The sequence below is a fragment of the Mangifera indica genome, chromosome 2 (assembly GCF_011075055.1).
Source record: "Mangifera indica cultivar Alphonso chromosome 2, CATAS_Mindica_2.1, whole genome shotgun sequence".
In the NCBI taxonomy this organism is placed as follows: Eukaryota; Viridiplantae; Streptophyta; class Magnoliopsida; order Sapindales; family Anacardiaceae; genus Mangifera; species Mangifera indica.
In genome coordinates, this window is record NC_058138.1 from 16,665,951 (window position 1) to 16,681,279 (window position 15,329).

The 15,329-nt window shown below is 34.9% G+C and overlaps 2 protein-coding genes and 1 non-coding gene across 3 annotated transcripts; 1 reads left to right on the forward strand and 2 right to left on the reverse strand.

Annotated features, from left to right (window-relative positions):
- The first annotated feature begins 3,926 nt into the window (after nucleotides 1–3,926).
- On the forward strand, nucleotides 3,927–5,075 carry LOC123204306. Its single transcript, XM_044620918.1, has 4 exons — nucleotides 3,927–4,253; nucleotides 4,440–4,532; nucleotides 4,615–4,752; nucleotides 4,830–5,075. Exons 1-4 carry the CDS (start codon nucleotides 4,026–4,028, stop codon nucleotides 4,869–4,871), a joined length of 501 nt encoding a protein of 166 aa, XP_044476853.1. The 5' UTR covers nucleotides 3,927–4,025; the 3' UTR covers nucleotides 4,872–5,075.
- On the reverse strand, nucleotides 4,318–4,389 carry TRNAG-UCC. The gene has a single exon. It is a non-coding gene; the product is annotated as a tRNA-Gly (tRNA).
- A 7,268-nt stretch (nucleotides 5,076–12,343) lies between the features above and the next one.
- On the reverse strand, nucleotides 12,344–15,014 carry LOC123209459. The gene is made up of 7 exons (XM_044627530.1): nucleotides 14,812–15,014; nucleotides 14,618–14,724; nucleotides 14,085–14,194; nucleotides 13,863–13,968; nucleotides 13,633–13,676; nucleotides 13,380–13,547; nucleotides 12,344–12,941 (listed from the first exon to the last, which is right to left on the reverse strand). Exons 1-7 carry the CDS (start codon nucleotides 14,835–14,837, stop codon nucleotides 12,846–12,848), a joined length of 657 nt encoding a protein of 218 aa, XP_044483465.1. The 5' UTR covers nucleotides 14,838–15,014; the 3' UTR covers nucleotides 12,344–12,845.
- Between the last annotated feature and the right edge of the window lie 315 nt (nucleotides 15,015–15,329).

A 15,329-nucleotide genomic window follows, 5' to 3' on the forward strand; every position in this document is an offset into this window, starting at 1 on the left:
AAAATGCAGTTGCCCCCTATAACTTTCAAAACTAGCAGTTTCACCCCCATTCTTTAACTTTATCTCTCGAAGTCATCTCCGGCGTCGTCACCGGCCTGCTCCTTCTCCTGGTGCGATGGCGGTGGTGCGACGAAGAGACGAAGATCTCTTTGTCGCATGGTGCGACGAAGAGACAGAGATCTCTTCGTCGCACCACCGTGCGACGAAGAGGTCTCTCTTCGTCGCTCCACCCAGACGACGAAGGACAACTCTTTGCAGTCCTTCGTCGCTCGTTGCATGGTTCAGAGGCTACGACGAAGCATCGTCCTTCGTCTGTTCTTCCAGATCTGGATGACGTTTCATCATCCAGATCTGGGTGACAAAGGGTCGTCCTTCGTCGTCCTTTGTAGTCAGAGACGGGAGATCGGTCGGTCGTCGGTGGTGGCCGGTGAAAGAAGCAAACCCTAGAGGTGAAATCTAAATTTTTCAAACTTTGAGGATAGGTTAGTTATTAGTTTTTAAAACTTGAAGGGGGAAAACGGTAAAATTTTAAAGTTTTAAGGTTTTAAATAGTAAATGACAATTTTGCCCCTATCCCTAACTGAAAAATTGGACGGCAGTTTGGCCATAGATGAGAAAAATAGATTTTCATCTATTGTGGGTAACATTTTGATAACGTATCTAAAGTTGGGTAGGACATAGTCCTTCTCCCTTTTCCCTATAGCAATTTTGAAAATGGTACGACCTTTTATTTATATAAAGAAAAAGCAAAATGAGTAGTGAGGCTGCTTTCAGGTACAATTATTAAGGTTAAGCTTATCGGTGAAGAAGAAAAGTCAGGAAACAAAGGCCAAATGACGCATGAAAATGATTCAATTATCGATCAAACAAAACAAACAGAAAACTACAATTTTGTGGAGGAAATATAAAGGCCAAAAGACTTATTCACATCTAAGTTATAGTGAATTCTCAAATATGTATTTATTAATTTTTAAAAATTTAAATATTTATTTATCATCAAATTTTAATTAATTTTTTTTAATTAAAGTTAAAGGTAAAATCATTATTTTACTAATAATATTAAAAAAATTATAATTTTATCTTATTCCTCTTTTCCTTAAATTTTAAAAACTAATAATTTCGTCTCGTTTTCAAAGTTTTTCTAGTTTTGAAAAGTATTTTTTCCCTCACATCCTTAGGTTTCTTCCTTTTCTCTTTGGCGACAATGACAACTGAAATAAGATGACAACAAACGTTTTTTCGTCCCTATTAACGAAAAAACGTCTTTGTCTCTATCAACAAAGAGACGTTTTCGTCTTTATCGATAAAGAGACGTTTTCGTCTCTTTATCGCCATCCAAGAATAGACGGAGACGATTTCCATGTCTTTCTAGACGGGGACGAAAAAATGTCTCTTTGTCGATGGTTTGTTTCTGTCAATGAAGAAATGTTTGTTGCTATCTCATCTTAGCTATCGTCATTGTTGGATAATTGTCGAAGAGGGAGGGAAGAAACCTAGGGTTTTTTTTTTGGGGGGGGGGGGGGGGGGAGGTGTTGGTTGGGGGGAACTATTTTTCAAAATTGAAAAAGTTTTGAAAGTGGAGTAAAATTATTAAATTTTAAAACCTAAGGGAAAAATAAGATAAAATTATAATTTTTTAATATTACTAGTAAAATAATGATTTTATCTTTAATTTTAACAAAAGATTCTAACAGAAACTAAGTGATGAATAAATATTTAAGTTTTTGAAAGTTAATGATATATGTATATGAGATTTCGCTATAACTTGGGTGGGACTAAGTCTTTTGGCCAAAGATAAATTAAAACTTTGATTTGATATCTCTTATTTTAACCACTTCAGAGATTGTTTCATTTTGATCCCAATTGCACCAAATTGAAAGCATTCAGTTGCCTATGTTATCCTTAGCAACACACTTCATAAACTTCAGCAGAAATCAATTTCGTATGTTTTGTTGGCTACTCCTCACATCAGGGTGCTTGCTTGTGTTTCAATTTCCCCTCTAGTAGAACTTTCACCTCCCGTCATGTTGTGTTTGAAGAGTCTGCCTTTCCCTATGCCTCTTTTAAACAGTCCTCATCTAGAGTAAACACTATCACCTCACAATCCTGCTTAGGTGATGACTAGAATCCACCTATCCAACACGTCCTTGTCTTACACAGTTCAAATGTTCACTCGGGAGACCAACAACGTGACAACATACAAGGGCAACCCTTTTTTGCGTTATGTTCTATCGTCCTCCGCTGCCTCTGCTTCTTCAACCTTGTTACCTCCCCACAATACTATCTCACTTGTCTTACATAGATGCCCATGAGTACAGAAGTGTCATCGGCTCCTCACAATACTTACCTGTCACTTGGCCCATCATTTCTTTTGTCATCAACAAGGAAGCTCAATATATGCATAAACTATCTGCATTACATTGACAAGCTGTAACATGTTTGCTCCTTTATTTGAAAGCCCCAATTCATCATGGACTAATTTTGTGGCCATATAAACATTTGACACTTAGTGCTTTTTCAGAGGCTGATTGAGCTAGTGACCAATATAATTTCTTGTTTACTACAACATTCATGCTATATACCATATCTCAGTACACAGTATCGCTTGCTTAACCACTGAAGCTGAAGTGGGTGTAGTCTCTAGTTCAGGAGTTACAGAGACAAGTCCGAGAAGGCCAGCTTCGGTTCTTCACGTTTCAAGCAAGAAGCAGCTAGCTGACCTCCTTACCAAACGGCAAACTACACAGCAACTACAGCTTCTTCGGTCCAAGATTGGTGTCTCCAAAGGCAGCATGGGCTGAGGTTACCTGAAATTATCTTTCTTAACAAATTTGCTATAAGTTTAAATAGTTCAAAATGATTTTATCCATATCAGTAGATTTGTGATTCTCTCATTATATATTTTTGAGCTTGCTTTGTACTCTATACAAAGAATACACGAGAACTGAATAAGACGTGACCAATTTTATTTGTTCTTCATCAATCTCTTTCACTAGTCAATGCCCCCATTCGGCTATTCCTCAATCTCAATTATGAAGGAACTGTTATTCAGATATTTTAATCATGGGTTTGGTATAGCTTTACGGATGATATAGATTCTCTTACGATGTAGGGCAAACCTCAATTAAAATTTATCAACCAAACTTATACTACTAAGGAGAAATGCTTTTAATTTTAAACATGCTTCATCACAACATTACCCAAATATATGTTAAACACTTATCATCATCACAGAATTGAGCCATATGATGGTTAACTTTATAAGGCATGAATAAACTAAGGCCACAGGTTACATGGAAGCATCCAATCGAGCAAGGAATGTTATATGAGTAATTCATGTTGTTAATCTGCCTTTCCTTAGTTCACAAATTTGAAAAGCTTAATTTGGAAATATGAAAACCCCCCAAGAGATCCCAAAAAATCCCATGACAGCCTAGGTTTAAGATTGAACCCAGGTTTCTGTTTGTTCAGTGTGATTCGTTCGATTAAGAGTGATTCGATTTGAATAAAATTTTTCAATACCAAAAAAATATATATATGTAGCCGAGGTTGAAATGTTTTTGTCCAGGCATTCAACACCAATAAATCTCTGCTTTTTATTCTAATGGAATTTCTAAACCCGTTTAGCTTTCTATTTGAAGTTCAAATACACAAACAAACACCACATGATCTCGAACTCTTTGAATCTTTCCCGTAAACTATATGCCAACTACTCAACCAAACTTATAAGGGAACAGCGATGCTGACCAGTCAACATTGCTGCACATGCAATAAAAAAGATGACTAAAAAACAACCAAGACTTGCCCACCCAACAGGCCCAATTAATGAGAAGATAAGATTTGTGAGATATTTTTCTAAAAGTCCTTAGATATTTTCTGCAAACGAGCGTACCCTACACATGACTCAAGACAATTAAAGACTAGAAAAAATATCTTATCCATTCCAATTCTCATTGTATAAGCTTCTCTCCCAAGAGTCTCAAAGTTGAACAAAAAAGGAAAATTTAATAGGAGAATATAGAGAAATGGAGTTTGCTAGGAGTCCAAACAGGAGCGACATTCACTTACCAAGGGAAGAAGCAGCAAGAATTGAAGAGGAGACAAAGGAGTACTTTGATCAATTAGCGCCTCAGCGCCATGCTAAGCCTCAGAGGAGTGAGCATTCATCTCAGTATGTGGATGATTTTGGCAAAAACCATAACAACAGCAACACAGAATACGACGAGTTTCAGCGTCTCCAAAGTCATCCTGAGGTTGGTTTTTTAACTTCTTTCCGCAATAATAAATATTAATCAAATGTAAAAACTAAAATATATCTGCGTTTGCCGGGAGTCGAACCCGGGTCTATTGCTTGGAAGGCAATTATCCTAACCGTTGGACTACAAACGCTTCTTGCGGCTTTTTGATTTTAAGGTAATCTAGTATTTGCTATTTCACAGAAACTAGTATACAGTGCAAGCCAAGCGACTGAGGAATTCACTGAGACGGAGTACTACAAGGACCTTAACTGCATTGACAAGCAACACCACACGGTAACATGTTAATAGCAAGATGGTCAAAAAATTGCAACTTACCTTGAGGATTACCAGAAATACTTTTGTTTTATCTCTGCAGACAGGAACAGGATTCATTAAAATGGAAAATAGAAACGGAAAAAGCTTCAGCCTAGCCCTTGACTATGCCAATGACTGCCATGACTCATGCAAGGGGAACCCAGCCACTAATGACTGGATTCCGTCCCCTGATAATATGGTACACCACCATCAGCATGTGATAAACCTTTTTTCCTGGCAGTTTTTACAACTGATAAAGTAATTTCTTTGTTTCAGGTTACATTTTCTTCAGACAAGCCAAAGAGGAGTGACAACTGAAATGGCCAATACTATTGTCAAATACAAGCTAGATGCTGTTGCATGTTTCCTTCATCTTTCCTTTATGACTGTCTTGGTTCCAAGAGTCACGAATAAGTCTTATCTGGGCATTGTAAGAACCATTAGTTCATTATACTGAATGGTGTCGAGTGTATTTCTGTATTCTACTTCTGTTATTAGAATGGTAATTCTAGATTCATAAGATATGCCTCTCAGAAAGTCTAGTGAAGAAAGCTATTTTCTACCATTCTTTGAAAATTACGAGAAAAGCTGAAATGGGAATAGGATACTTGCCTGCAAAATTGGAAACCTGATAAAGGATTAACCACTTGATCCTTCTCAAATTTCCAAAAAAGAGCACATGTAGAACAGTCAAAACTATCCTTTGTATGAAGGGCACCAAATAGCACTCCATCTGCCTTTAATAATATAAGAAGAAAAGAAATGATGAAATGCCAACAGAGTATAAATTTGTTATTAATATTTATATAATAGTATGAGACAAGAAACAGAATTATTTTCTTTTAATCTAGACTATGAAGCACTTAAGTTTCCATATTAGCTAGTTGCACAACAGAAAGAAGTAACCGGACAAATTATTTTCCTGAAATCCTGGGTGAAAGCCTCTGCGTTTTTTTCTGAAAGGTATCATTTGTCCAGTGCTCAAGATAATAATAATAAGAATAACCTCGTAATCAAATGTTCGTTAAATCCCAGTTAGCCAAGTCCCGCTTGAATATCCCTGTGGTCCAGCCTCTTCAGCGGCTGGTCTCCTCCCTCTTTTTAGCTGCAATCTTGCCACTTTTCAGCTCCATCATCCTGCCGTTTGTACCCAACAGCTCTCTTTTTTGTTGGTTTCTCCTCGTCTTGCCAGAAACATAGATGTGGGTTCTTAAAAAATTTTATACTATTTTTCAAACAATAAACTATCTTCACCAATGATAGGTAGTGATATATTGTCTACAGTTAGTACTTCTACTGTACTAGCCGAATTTCTATATTAATCAGAGAGCAGAGACATGCATTACTTTTATTCAATTATGGGTTCTCCTTAAAAGTTAATTAAGGGAATAACTATGAAACCATTTGCAATTGTAGCATATCAGCATGTGAAGAAGCTGATTTGACATTATCATCAGAGAGATGTTTTGTTAAGGGACCTTTTGATGTAGCATCAACTTCTCCTTGCAGACTGGTGCTTCCATTTATGGAGTCTGATGTGTTGATGCTATCTGCCACTACTCCACAAGAAACACAAAAATCAGGGATGCATCATAGTTGCATCATGCTTCAACAAGGCAGATTTAGAATTTATTATTCATTTGGGTAGCTTGAAAAGAATTACATGATTTTAAAAGAAAAGACAGAATAAAACATCACAGAGAAGCTTCATTGATTTAAAAGAATTGCAGGGGTAGTATAATATGATTATACAAACCAAGATTATGTTTCTATGAGAGGCCTAACCTAAAATAACTCCCATCCTGTGAGATTAACTACAATTTACACACACTCACTAAAAACCCACTTACATTCCAACTAAAGAGCTTGTTTCTTGTATGATTGAATTCAATCAAAGCATCTTGTGACAATCATTTTTTCAGAAAATGATAATCACCTCCTAATAAATCAATCTGTTATGCCACATGAAAAGCTAACTTTGTGATAGAAAATTATTTGCATTTTTTCTTTCACTTTTGGAGATGATCAAAGGTTTAAGCAGAAATGATCATAAGCCCAATGTAAATCCAGGTTTCATTTGTTTTAGAAAGACAAGACAAATCAAAGAGAACCAATAACACTATTGGACATTGACACACTCCACAAAATTGGAGACATCTCCATATTCTTCTTCCTTGCCTAGAGAATTTACTCATCAGCAATGAATAGACTAGATACAACGTATATATACTTCTATATAGTAGATACAGCTAATAGTAATTTGTTCCTAAGATCTTTATGATGTTTTCCTGTCAACCAAATTGAGTATAATAAACTTTTCATGAATCCTGCAGGGATCATTTCATCATCGTGCTAATTAGCAGATCAAATATAGCCACCAACCCAGCCAACAGCAACATGTTACCTAATTTCAATGCAAGTATGTCCTGCATGTTTGTGCATACATGTACTTGAGCATTTGCATATCCAACTGTGATCTTACATCGGCCAAGTAATCAATTTGGAGGCCACTACCTTGTCTGATGGAATAGTAGCTTTCTTGCTGCTTCAAAAACTGAACTGCCTACTTCTTAAGAAGTTAAATTGAGAATGAGAAGATTTCCAGGAAGATTCAACACAGATGTAGATATCAATATATCTTGTTGATGCAACAATGATGAGCTGCCAAGGGGAATTTGTTCTGCTTCCTGCAATAACATATTGAAAATGAATTTAATACTTGAAAAATACATTTCCTCACAAAAGAATTCCAAAATATTAATCAAACGCAAAAGTGAAATATATGCATTTGCCAAGAGTCGAACCCAGTTCTATTGCTTGGAAGACAATTATCCTAACTGTTGGACTACAAACGTTTTTTTATAATCTCTAACTTCTAAGGTAATCTAAAACTTATTATTTTTAAAATTTTAGATTTTGAAACATTGTTACAGAAACTAGTATACTGTGGAAGCCAAGTGACCAAGGAATTCACTGAGACGGAGTACTACAAGAATCTTAACTGCATTGGCAAAACGGTAATAAGTTAATAGCTAGATGGTCAAAATAATGCAACTTACCTTAAGGATTACCAAAATAAAACTTTTGTTTTATCTTTGCAGACAGGAACAGAATTCGTCAAACTGGAAAATGCAAATAGAAATAATTCAGCCTAGCCCTTAACTATACCAATGGCTGTCATGATTCATGCAAGGGGAACCTAGCCACTAATAACTGGATTCCGTCCACTGATAATAGGTATACCACCATCAGCATGTAACAAACTTTTTTCCTGCAGTTTCTATGATTGATAAAGTGATATCTTTGTTTCAGGTAACTTTTTCTTCACACAAGCCAAAGAGGAGTGACAACTACAATGGCCAGTGCTATCTTCAAATACAAGCTAGATGTTGTTGCACATTTCCCTACCTTTCTTTTATTACTTGGTTTCAAGTGTCATGAATAAGTTGTATCTGGTGATTGTAAGAAACAATTAGTGTAAGAGTGTATTTCTGTTCCCTACTTTTGTTATCAGAATGGTAATTCTAGAGCCTGGGATGAAATTATATATATTGTTAACTAAGAATAACCAAAGTCTGTTGAGAGACATGTTGCATGAACTGGTGCTAAGCAGTCATATATGAGATATCTTAAGTGATATCTAGTTTTTTGAGAACCACTCACAGTATTTTTGAGGTAAACTTGTTCAAAGGCAGCATACTTGCAGCTAGTCTTTGCATCTATCGTTGTAACTGCTCTTCTACCCTTGTGATCTTTGACATGGCGATAAGAGTCGCATTTTAACATAACAAGGCCCTTGTTCCAAACTGGTTGGAGTCCATTAAACTGATTTCTTTTATGAAAGAACATTATGTGTAATTAAGAGATATAAGATATACATCATTAGAAAATCTATTGAAGAAAGCTATTGATATTATTGCTATCTTGGATTGCAAACACAAGAATAATTACAGATCTAACGGCATATTCTACTTATACCCTGTCACAAGAATAGAAACTGCACTATCTTTACAATTCAAATTGTACTTACTCTAAATGAGAAGAGTTATAGTTTAATGAATTGGCCTTAATTTGTTTTTAAGCAATATCATTGACAATGAATATGAAAACCATTGCGTAGCTGAAATAGCAAAGATGAATATATGAAACCGAAGAGGGTGACATTCAATGTAAATTTACCTCTTATATTGTTTAGACTTGATCATAATTTCTTAAATAACCAGGTGAATCTACTTATCAAATATTACGAGAAAAACTAAAATGAGAAAAACAAAACTATTAGTTTTCATTTAATTTCATATTCTTTGAAAGTTGAAAATTGATTTATCCATTCAACTCATGTAGTTGTAGGTGCACATAAAAAGAAGTGACCTATGCCTTTGTTATGTGATGCTTGTGATTATTAACGGGAAAGATAGGATACTTGTTTGCAAAATAACAAACCTAACAAAAAATTAACTACTTGATCCTTGTCAGAATACCAAAAAACTGCACATTGAACAACATTGGCATGTATAGAAATGTCAAATTTGTTCTTTGTTTAATCGGCACCAAATAGCACTCCATCTGCATTTATTAATATAAGGAGAAAGAAAATGATGAAATGCAAAAATGTTTAAATTTACTATTAATAGTTATATACTAGTATGAAACAAGGAACATAAATATTTTCTTTTAATCTAGACTATGAAGAAGCAGTTAAGTTTCCATATTAGCTAGCCGCACAACAGAAAGAACAGCTATAACGGTGTAACCAACAAAATATTTTTCTTTTCCTTCCACTCGGAAATACAAACCCTGAAAACGTGAAACACTACTCTAAATGGTATTATCATCTCAAACATGTGAGGGATAACAATTAGCTAAAAACTTTAGAAAATTGCAGCTCGGTATCACTAGTTTGAAACATGGTGCACTTTAATCACAACACTTTGATGATAAGGAATTCCACTAGCTACATCATATAATGTTTCAACACTTGCTTTCTGGACATGAAATTCCAATTAAGCACACTAAGTAAACTGTAAATAATGCCTGCGCACATCAAACTGCAGTTTAAGATAGTGAAGCATCATGTAAACATTCACTAGAATTTAGCAAGTTGTATGTAACTTAGGACCGAAACAGATCTAATCTTGAGGAGAAATGGGGGGTAGATGTTCCTTTATTCATATTCATTTGTTGTTCCTTCCAGCCTAATAATGAGCTCTCATAATTCTGTAGTAAAACATGCCCCTTTCTTTCCAAAGGGAATAATTTAGTAAATTTATTGTGTTGACTTTAATTCAAGGAGTGGATTTTAATTTATTAATCAACCAAAAAAGAGAAGAAATAAATAACTAAGATATTCAACTTTCTTGAGCACTGGAGAAATGATGTCACTTCTGTGTCCACATGTGAATTTTCATGTTTCAACACTAAGTTCATCACATATGAGGCTATCACTACTATTCTAAAAGCTCCTTCACTCCCCCCATTGCATATAACAAACAACATTTTTAGAAACTACATTAACAGTCACAGTATTTGACAGAGTTGTATTTGAGTACATTTTTCTTAATTAATGAGCAAATAAGTATTCCAAGATCTACCTACAAATCAATTTATTACCAATTAACTGCATATTGTTACCGAGATACTATAAGGACTAATATATTAGTTCCCTTCGCAAAGATAAGCTAGTATCTACTTTGAGGACTTCCAATTTCATGTTTGTGCTTACACTATTATAACTTGCATGCCTTACACTCTAAACAAAATTCATAACTTTGATAAAATTCAAAATTTTGATTTATCGTATAAGTGACCCCCTCACAATATCCATTGACCTAGAAAGATATAAAGAGAAGTGAAAACCTAATTTCATACCAACTTTTGCCTCTCCGTCAAAAGATTTATGTCTAGTTTGAGCCATCTATGACTTGTAAGTAGAGTGAACGTAAACAAGCACCCCATTGTCCCTATTAAAAGAGTTAGAAGAAGAAATAAAATATAGCGGCTATCAAAGGTCATAAGCCTGTATCTACATACTGAAAATGGAAACTACCAACATTTATATGACACAGCATCATATCAGTAGCTTCACAAATCCAGACATTAACCCTTCCTGTGTTTGAAACAGTTATTGATTTACCCTTCTTTTTTGGATTGCACAACTTGATGGAATGCAAGAAAAATTCTGCAATTAAACCTCAATGGGAAGGTTATCATATTAGATATTTAAGAAAACTGAAATTAATTATATGTCCAAAACAAAAAAGTTTGTATCAACTCATAATACACGAGTCTAGTACCCGTGCCTTGAAGCGTACCAATGGGAGAGCACCACTCATTCTTATTATATCATATAAAATCATTTTTCTGGTAGATTACTTGAAATGGTCCATGTTGTAAACCCACATTAATTTACAGCTTTTGTTCAGTACCAATGTTTTTTAGCAATTTACTATGAACAATTAAGTTGAAAGGATAGATGCATCTCAGAAGTGAAAGCTCAGAACAGGTGAATTACAATAGGGCACAGAGTAAGTAATAAACTGCACCTTTAAAACGTAGAAGATTTAGTACTCAAAGTAAATCACCAGTAATTTCAAAAAAAAAAAGAGTGAAAAAGAACACAGAGGGAAATAACAGCGGTCTTCCTCCAAAAGTTGGCATGTATAAGAGGAAAGTTGGTCTATTGCTTCTGTTGTAACCTATTTTTCGAACAATAAACTATCTTCACCAATGATAGGTAGTGATATATTGTCTACAGTTAGTACTTCTACTGTATTAGACAAATTTCTATATTAATAAAAGAGCAGAGACATGTATTACTTTATTCAATTATGCGTCCTCATTAAAAGTTAAGGGAATACCAATGAAACCATCTGCTGTTTAGCACATCCTGGCAATTTGCTGGAAGGAGAACTAGCATTGCCTTTGATGCCTTTAGCATGTGAAGAAGCTGATTTGACATTATCATCACAGAGATGTTTTGTTAAGGAACCTTCCAAAGTACTATCAGCTTCTCCTTGCAGACTGTTGTTTCCATTTATGGAGTCTGATGTGTTCATGCTATCACTGCCACTCTACTCCACAAGAAACACAAAAATCAAAGATGCATCATAGTCACAACAAGCTTGGACAGGGAAGATTTACTGTTTATTCATTTGGGTAGCCTAAAAAGAAATATATGATATTAACAGAAAAGACAGAATAAAGCATCATAAAGAAGCGTCATTGATTTAAAGATTTTACAGGAATAGTAAAATATGATTATACAAACCAAGATTATTTTTCTATGAGAGGCCTAACTTAAAATAACTCCCATACTGTGAGATTGACAACAATTTAAACACACACTCACACACTAAAAACCCAACAAAATATATATTTTCACTTACATTCCAACAAAAGAGCTTGTTTGTTGTATTATCAAATTCAATCAAAGCATCTTGTAACAATCATATTTTGAGGAAATCTCATAATGACCTCCTAATAAATCAATCTGTTATGCCACATGAATATCTAACTTTGTGATAGAAAATTATTTGCATTTTTTCTTATACTATTGGAGATGATCAAAGGTTTGAACAAAAATGATCATAAGCCCAAATGTAAATCCAGGTTTCATTTCCTTTAGAAAGATGTTAGGTACCTGAAGAGTGCAGCGGCTGCGCAAGTGTTCTTCCTCTTCTGCTGTGCCGTGAAAAGGGGATTCCTGGCTAAGACTGTAAGACGTCGGAAGATTGTTTTGGCTTTCTATTTTGATGTAACAGTGTATATTTCAAATAAACAGAACAACAGAGCAATTAATCTAACTGGAGCATTATATCAAATGATGAGTTTGATTACACTGCCTACTCCCATCAACACAAGTAATCAACCTCTCCGGAAACTAACACACATGAAATTCCCCAACTAGCACAATAACATTCCAAAAGATAAATCATTACAGTAACTCAAGCAAAATAAAACCCACACACCCACCAGCTTTCGAGAGGCTAGGACTCTCCCTACTCCCTTCCTTTCTTTTCTTCTCAAAAGTGTGCTCCTTCCTCTCCCAGCTCCCTATTTCTGGCCTCCTTACTGTCGCCCACCCAATCCTCAGATGCCAGCTCAGCGTCCCATGTTTTCACAATCTCCATCTCTTCCAGCATACTCCTAAACTTTTGCTGCATGTCTGTTGTCCTTTCCGCCACTAAAATACTGCCATCTGGAGCTCCCCTGGGCTGCTTACTAATATTGCTACCAACACTATCACCAACAGCTTTTGGACTGGTGCCTTCCGCTCCAATACGCTGCTTTCTGTTATTGATATCGCTGGTGCCTTCTGTCAATTCCATGGTTTGCACCTTCACGTTCGCCTTTCTTCCTCTTCTCTTCCTTTTCACATAGACCCGAGCTCTAACAAAAGACAAGACAAATCAAAGAGGACCAATCTTTATTGGACATTAACACACACACACACAATTGGAGACATCTCCATATTCCTCTTCCTTTGCCAGAGAATCTACTCATCAGCAATGAATGGACTACATACAACATATGCAGACTTCTATATAGTAGATACCAGTGAGCTAATAGGGATTTGTCCCTAAGCTCTTTATGATGTTTTCCCTTCAACCAAATTGAGTTTAATAAACATTTCATTAATCCTGCAGGGATTAGTTCATCATCGTGCTAATTAGCAGATCAATACACACACCAACCCAACCAACAACATGTTTTCTAATTTCAATGCAAGTATATATGTCCTGGACTTTTGTGCATACATTTGCTTGAGCATTTGCATATCTAATTATTATCATACATCAGTCGAGCTATCAATTTGGAGGTCACTACCTTGTCAGATGGAATAGTAGCTTTTTTTGCTGCTTCAAAAACCAAACTGCCCACTTCTTGAGAAGTTAAATTGAGAAAGCTTCCAGGAAGATTCAATGTGGATGTGGATGTGAATATATCTTGTTGATGCAACAATGATGAGCTGCTGAAGGGACTTGGATCTGCTACCTGCAATAACATATTGAAAATGCATTTAACACTTGACAAAAACATTTCCTTTCAAAGGAAATTGAAATTATTGAATGGTACTTACTATTAAAGGGAACCCCATTGATTCCATTGGATTGACCCCAGTGTCTGCAAATATAAACATTAAGCATAGTCTATCAAGATTTACATGGAAAGCATCACACTGATAACCCATAGACACACCCATGAATATATAACCATTGATTAAAAAATAATAATTAATACAGCAAAAAACTATTTACTAATCCATTTGAACAAAACTAAATAGGCTAATGTAGGTGTAAGAGAACATACCAGAATCAGCACTAGCTAGCGAGCGTGAAATTGTTTGCTCATCCATTACATAGTTTCTGGACGGAGAAGGATCAAGTTGTTGCTTAGCTTCCATCATTTGCTCAACCTAATTACAGACCAAAGGAAAAAATGGCCAAATTACATCTAAAACATGGTGGAATTTAGATTCATACAGATATGAACCAACAAAGCATTAAAAAAAAAGATCCATAAAACTAGCACCATATTTGATAGACTCTGCTGGGAACCACAATCCGTCAGCTGCCGTGATCTATACATGTCATAGAAAAATGACCACCACTCGTGCAAAAACCCCTTCAGAACATCTATTGCTAAAAAAATTAAAATAAAAAACAAATTTCATTTAGTGATTTGAAAAGTTTCCAATTAATTAAGAAGGTAACAGCACTATTAGGCTAATTAAGATGGGGAAGATTTTTTAAAAAATACCAACTAAGTTATCATTTTACTGTTATAAGTCACAAATCCTTAAATCAATTCAGTTTATCATTGCAATTCCAGTGGACTCAAATGTTTCAAAATCTCCCCTAAAAGTAGTAATTAAATAAGTTCACAAAACAGGAAAAAAATCAAGAATATATTTCGCTCATCACCAAAATTAGTGACACTTTACAGATTAACAATTAGCAGCAGAGTTAAACAACAATAACCAGTCAATCAAGAAACAAAATAACATAAAATTCTGTAAAATGAATTAATAAACATTTTTTTGTGGAAAAAAGTAACAATATTACCAGCAGGCATACTAGGATCAAATGTAAGATTGGCCTCTCTGTAGAAAATCTCAGCCGTTTGATGCATGTTATTTTTTCTCAGATAATCAAATAAATACAGTTCAAACCTGTAACAAAGAATCATTATAATAATAATAATAATAACCTCATAATCAAATGTCCATCAGATTAATTTCAAAAAAAAAAAAACTCACATCAGACGAGCATCCCAATAAGCCATAACTGGATGAAGAGTCTTCAAACACAATATAGAGTAGTTATTTAAAATGGAAAGAAAATTGAAAAAAAAAAAAAAAGTGCTTTAGAGATAGAGAGAGTGAAAATTTTGGAGTAGCTAGCGCTTGCAATGTGGTGGCGAAACTGAAAGGCTTCATGCAACAAAACTAAATTCATAATCTCGAATCACCACCTTGAGGAGGGTTTCGATCACCTACACTCGGCCACATAGATTGTAATTTAAGAGTCACTTACGTGTCAAATTTAGAGATGGTAATTGTTACAACGGAGAGTTTCCGAACTTTGTAAAAGAGTCATCTATTATATTGTAACATTATAAGTAAGATCATAAAATTCATTTTTGGAATGTGTTAAACACTCATTTAAATGATTAGAGGTATTTAAAAAATTCTTAAAACGTCGTAACCCCCTAATATATTTCAACTTTAAAAAGTAATGTCATATATAAAAATACTAATTAATATTAATAAATATA

What these genes read in the sequence shown, in the direction of transcription:
- LOC123204306 (XM_044620918.1), top strand. Translation starts at nt 4,026, where the DNA reads ATGGAGTTTGCTAGGAGTCCAAACAGGAGCGACATTCACTTACCAAGG. An exon ending in GTCTCCAAAGTCATCCTGAG is followed by an intron (nt 4,254 to 4,439) that starts GTTGGTTTTTTA and finishes GCTATTTCACAG; the next exon opens with AAACTAGTATACAGTGCAAG. An exon ending in TTCCGTCCCCTGATAATATG is followed by an intron (nt 4,753 to 4,829) that starts GTACACCACCAT and finishes TCTTTGTTTCAG; the next exon opens with GTTACATTTTCTTCAGACAA.
- LOC123209459 (XM_044627530.1), bottom strand. Translation starts at nt 14,837, where the DNA reads ATGGCTTATTGGGATGCTCGTCTGAT. An exon ending in AGCAGAGTCTATCAAATATG is followed by an intron (nt 13,969 to 14,084) that starts GTGCTAGTTTTA and finishes GTCTGTAATTAG; the next exon opens with GTTGAGCAAATGATGGAAGC. An exon ending in CTACTATTCCATCTGACAAG is followed by an intron (nt 12,942 to 13,379) that starts GTAGTGACCTCC and finishes GTCTTTTGTTAG; the next exon opens with AGCTCGGGTCTATGTGAAAA.